The sequence below is a fragment of the Cryptomeria japonica genome, chromosome 2, assembly GCF_030272615.1.
Source record: "Cryptomeria japonica chromosome 2, Sugi_1.0, whole genome shotgun sequence".
Taxonomy (NCBI): domain Eukaryota; kingdom Viridiplantae; phylum Streptophyta; class Pinopsida; order Cupressales; family Cupressaceae; genus Cryptomeria; species Cryptomeria japonica.
This window is the reverse complement of record NC_081406.1, coordinates 411,414,020-411,415,510: the sequence shown is the minus strand read 5'-3', so window position 1 is coordinate 411,415,510 and position 1,491 is coordinate 411,414,020. Positions and strand designations below refer to the sequence as shown.

The window sequence follows — 1,491 nt, the reverse complement described above, 5'->3', positions numbered from 1 at the left end:
CACTTTATAGAGTTGCAATCTTGTTATAAGTGCTATGAATTCGGTTTCATTATTAGTTGTAACCCCAATTTTTTTTGAAACCACCCCGATGCATGTTCCATTAGAACCCCTTAGTATACATCCCGCACCAACAACTCCTGGATTCCCCTTAGCGTCATCATCAAAATTAAGTTTCCATCTCCTCGGGTTCGAAGGTACCCATTTTGTCGAATGTCGTTCTGTAGGAATAGTGGGCCTAATGAGCTCTATCCATTTTCACTGGATATGTTCATCCCACATTGTGAATTTGGTTTTCCTCTTGTATTTCACCTTAGCATTTGCCAACGCAATGATTTTGGTTTTAACTTTCTTGATAAACATACTCACATCTATCTCAGAATTCTTGAATATTCGCCTGTTTCTTTCTTTCCAGATGCACCATATGAGTTGGGCAGGAGCCAAGGTCTTATATCACCCCACAGTGAATTTTTGTGAGCACTTGGCCAGCTACTCGAAAATTTCAGTAAGCATTTTTGTGTAGCTCCAACCCAAGAGAATTCGTTAAGTAACCAATTCCAACGAGGAATCATACTCACAATTCAAGAATAAATTATTCGTTGTTTCTGAATCATTTTTGCAAAGAACACATCTCGAAGGACCTGCAATGCCAATTGTATTAAGTCTGTCCCCTGTCAAGCATCTTTTATGTAGCGCAACCCAAAGGAGTGCACCATCTTTGGGTAGCATACCGGGATCCCAATATAATCTATCTGACCAAATACCATTTTCCTCAAGCTGCACCTGAATTTGGTATCCCATTCTTGTTGAATATTCTCCAGATTTAGCACCACACCAGATAATTTCATCCTCCCTATTAGAAAGAATGATTCTTCTACAATCCAGTTCTTCCTTGAGAATATTCCAAATATCCATTGGCAGCCCATACTCTGATAAGTTGAACCATTTCAATTTATCATCCCAAGTGTTTTCTTTGATCATATAATCTGCAACTTTGGTGCCAACTTTCCTTCTCAAATCCTTCAAATAAGGCGAGATGGCATCCAATTTATCAAGTTGGTCATGGCCATTCCAAGAGTTTGCCCAGAAGTTCGCAAGCTTTCCATTATTTATCCGCCATGTTAAATGGTTAATAATCAATTTCCTAGCATCCCACAAAAATCTCCAGGCTGTCAAACCCCCATGAGAATTCGCTATCGTGAGTATGCGCTTTGGATCATCCACATCTAGGTACTTATGCTGAAAAATTCTACACCACAATCTTTCTAGGTGCCTATACATTTTCCAGGATAGCTTTGCACACAAGGCAAAGTTTTGTCTGCATACCTTCCTAAGGCCAACACCACCCTCTGATCTGTGTTTGCATGCCTCCTCCCATCTGATTAAAGGTATTTAATTTTCCTCTTTAGATCCCTCCCACAAGAAGTATTTGAAATTGCTTTCTAAATCTTTTCCTACTTTGTGATTAATCTGCATGCATGACATTGTATATAT

At 39.2% G+C, this 1,491-nt stretch overlaps 1 protein-coding gene across 1 annotated transcript; it reads right to left on the bottom strand.

Annotated features, from left to right (window-relative positions):
* Nucleotides 1–540: 540 nt before the first annotated feature.
* On the bottom strand, nucleotides 541–1,278 carry LOC131061977 (uncharacterized). The gene has a single exon (XM_057995809.2). It carries the CDS (start codon nucleotides 1,276–1,278, stop codon nucleotides 541–543), a length of 738 nt encoding a protein of 245 aa, XP_057851792.2.
* Between the last annotated feature and the right edge of the window lie 213 nt (nucleotides 1,279–1,491).

What these genes read in the sequence shown, in the direction of transcription:
- LOC131061977 (XM_057995809.2), bottom strand. Translation starts at nt 1,278, where the DNA reads ATGTATAGGCACCTAGAAAGATTGTGGTGTAGAATTTTTCAGCATAAG.